Here is a 3,240-nt window from a genome sequence, read left to right as displayed (position 1 = left end):
CTTGAGCCCAGGAGTTGGAGGTTGCTGTGAGCATGATGCCATGGCACTCTACCCAGGGGGACAGCTTGAGGCTCTGTCTAAAAAAAAAAAAAAAAAAATGCTCCCAGGCTAATGAAAGAAAGAAGCTAAAATTTTAAACCCTGGAGGTAACAAGGAATTGTACATTTTCTTTTTCTTTTTGAGACAGAGTTTTACTATGTTATCCTCGGTAGAGTGCCGTGGCATCCCTGCTTACAGCAAGCTCAAACTCTTGGCTTAAGCAATTCTCTTGCCTCAGCCTCCGAAGTAGCTGAGACTACAGGCATCCGCCACAACACTCGACTATTTTTTTGTTGCAGTTGTCATTGTTGTTAGCGGGTCTGGGCCGGCCACATACCACCCTCAGTATATGTGGCTGGCGCTGTAACCACTGTGCTATGGGCACTGATCCAAGAATTGTATATTTTCTGTCTCCATCTTCCCCTCTTTGTTTCTCCACAATTCTTGCTTCTTCCCTACTATGAAATTATTCCAACCCAAAAAGTGTTAGGTGGCTTCTTGTAAACACCTTGTGTATGACTGTTCTCCTCTTCCAAAAGTAAGTCCAGTTGTATATTCACTCACTCAAGACACCTGATGATGGCGGTCCCCCAAAGAGGAATCACTATGTACCATTTGAGAATGAATCCAGAAAATGGCCCAATCTGTTACTCCCACGCCTCCTTACCTTGAGCCAACATTGTAGATGTTGTACTGTAAGGTTAGGTCTCGTCCCTCCACAGCGTATCTGTTCAACAGAGATTTGGAGGCCAAAAGCCTGGCTCCTTCCTCTGCTTGAGTGACAGCAAATAGAGCCAACACCACAAATGCCAACAGCCTCATCTTTGGAGAAAAAGGCAAAGTGAGTAGTCAACATAAGCTCACTTATGCAGTAAGTATTACCAAAATCCTTCTACGACAGCCTTCCCTTAACAAGTCCGCAAAGCTCTTTTGATCCTATCAAAGCAGCAGCCCCTTCGACAGAGCAGTACCTAAGCCACCAGCCAGACCCTTCTGCAGACTCTCCTGCTATCCCGACCGCGGTCCTTAAAAACTCAGCCCTAGCCCCAACCTAATCTTCTCTTCCCGTCGGGGCTTCTGGGTACTCTCTTAACTTCGGCCGATCGCGGACCCCCAGCGCGCTCGCGGAGTCCTCTCAACGTTCCGGTACCCAGCTCCCTAGCCCATCCCCCGGGGCCGCCTGCATCCTCACCCTACCTCCCTGTCTGGTTTCCTCTGGGACTCGGTCCCCTAAGCCCCTCCCCTTCTCATCAGGCTTCGCGTCCTCCCGCGGTCCCCAGCCACCGAGGCCACTGGGCTACGCCGCTCAAGCTCAGAACCCCTAAACCCAGAGGCTCACCCTGCACATCCCAAATGTCTTCCGGAGGACCAGCAAGACCGGAAGAAAGCGTCAGCACCCGAGAGGCCGGAAGCAAGTGCCGCCGGAAACCGGTGTTGCCCTAGGGCCTCCTGGGAGTTGTAGTCCCCGTGTGCCGCCGCCGGGCGCGGGCGCTCCAAGACCTCATCAGCTCTTCGAGCTGGCTTATCACTACCATGAGCGACTCGCACTGATCAAGCGCTCTGGCAAACCAGCAAACCTAGCAGTTGGTCAAGAAGTCAAGCGTACTGTCCAACTGGGAATTAAGGAACAGTTATTATTTTTTGGAGACAGAGTCTCACTTTGTCACCCTCCGTAGAGTGCTGTGACGTCACACTCACAGCAATCTCTAACTCTTGGGCTCAAGTAATTCTCTTGCCTCAGCTTCCCAACTAGCTGGGACTGCAGGGGTCAGCCACAACGCCTGAGTATTTTTAGAGACTGGGGGGGGGGGTCTTGCTCTTGCTCAGACTGGTCTCGAACCTGTGAGCTCTGGGCAATCCACCTGCCTCGGCCTTCCAGAGTGCTAGGATTACAGGCCTGAGCCACCGCACCTGGCCCCAAGAAAAGTTATTTCTTACCGTTCTTTGTGCTCTATGGCGATGAACGCAGTCATTCTCTCCATTCAGCAAGTCACCTAACCCTGAGCTGCATTTAGAAGTGCCAGAAAGTAGGTATTTTCTTCTCCATTCCTACTATAACATACTCGTTATGCTTGTTAGTTTTGCTCTAGAGTCTCCCTCTCTGGGTCTTTTCCTACACTTTCCATCACTGGAAAAATAGCCGTCACTAAAAATAGATGGGCATTGTGGTGGGCGCCTATAGTCCCAGCTACTCAGGAGACTTAGGCAAACTTCCCCAAACAGCATTTCTAACCATAGGCCCTGGGTTCAGAGGATGAGCTCTGGAGTGGGCAGTCAAGAATTAAAGCCCCCGTGCTGCTGCTTACTGGTTAGGCAAACTTGAAACAGGCGTTGCTTATACTACTTTTTTTTGTTTTTTGAGACAGTGACTATGTCACCCTCAGTAGAGTGCTATGACGTCACAGATCACAGTAACCTCAAACTCTTGGACTCAAATGATTCACTTGAAGGTCCACAAGTCTTGTAGCTGGGACTGCAGGTGCCCGCCACAGTGCTGGGGTTTTTTTTTGTTTGTTTGTTGGTTTGTTTAGCAGGCTCGGGCCAGGTTGGAACCTACCAGCCCGGGGGCATGTGGCCCGTGTCTTAACAGCTGAGCTACTGGCCCCAAGCCGCCTATACTACCTTTAACACCTTGGTTCTCAAATCTGTAAAGTAGAGATCATTATAATCTTTTCAAAAGGTTGGAGGATATAACAGAGCCCAGGTGGCTCACCCCTGAAATCCTAGCACTCTGGGAGGCCAGAGCACTGCTGGAGTTCAGGAGTTAGAGACCAGCCTGAGCAAGAGGGAGAACCAGTCTCTTAAAAAATAGCCGAGACATTGTAGTGGGGGCTTATAGTCCCAGCTACACTGGAGGCTTAGGCAAGAAGATCACTTGAGTCCAAGAGTTTGAGGTTTTGTGAACTATGACAAAACAGCACTCTATCCAGGGTGACAGAGTGAGACTCTGTCTCAACAACAAAAAAAAGTTGGAGGATCAAATAAGATTATGTATGTAGGTTCGGCGCCTGTGGCTCAAGCGGCTAAGGCACCAGCCACATACACCTAAGGTGGCGGGTTGGAATCCCCAGCCCGGGCCCGCCAAGCAACAATGATGGCTGCAACCAAAAAAAAAAAATGGCCAGGCGTTGTGGCGGGCGCCTGTGGTCCCAGCTACTTGGGAGGCTGAGGCAGGAGACTCGCTTGAGCCCAGGAGTTGGA

The 3,240-nt window shown here is 50.6% G+C and overlaps 1 protein-coding gene across 1 annotated transcript in view; it reads right to left on the bottom strand.

Annotated features, from left to right (window-relative positions):
- The window catches only part of SSR2 (signal sequence receptor subunit 2), a 2,255-nt gene extending 848 nt beyond the window's left edge, over nucleotides 1-1,407 (bottom strand). Inside the window, exons 1-2 of the mRNA XM_023516486.1 lie at nucleotides 1,379-1,407; nucleotides 707-861 (exon numbers count right to left, since the gene is read on the bottom strand). Coding sequence (XP_023372254.1) covers nucleotides 707-861; nucleotides 1,379-1,387 — 164 coding nt within the window. The 5' untranslated portion in view covers nucleotides 1,388-1,407. The remainder of the gene's footprint in view (nucleotides 1-706; nucleotides 862-1,378) is intronic.
- Nucleotides 1,408-3,240: the final 1,833 nt, after the last annotated feature.

Source organism: Otolemur garnettii, unplaced genomic scaffold (genome assembly GCF_000181295.1).
Source record: "Otolemur garnettii isolate 467f Iridium unplaced genomic scaffold, OtoGar3 scaffold00091, whole genome shotgun sequence".
In the NCBI taxonomy this organism is placed as follows: domain Eukaryota; kingdom Metazoa; phylum Chordata; class Mammalia; order Primates; family Galagidae; genus Otolemur; species Otolemur garnettii.
Note: the sequence above shows the minus strand (reverse complement) of the source record. Positions and strands in the feature narration are given on the sequence as shown.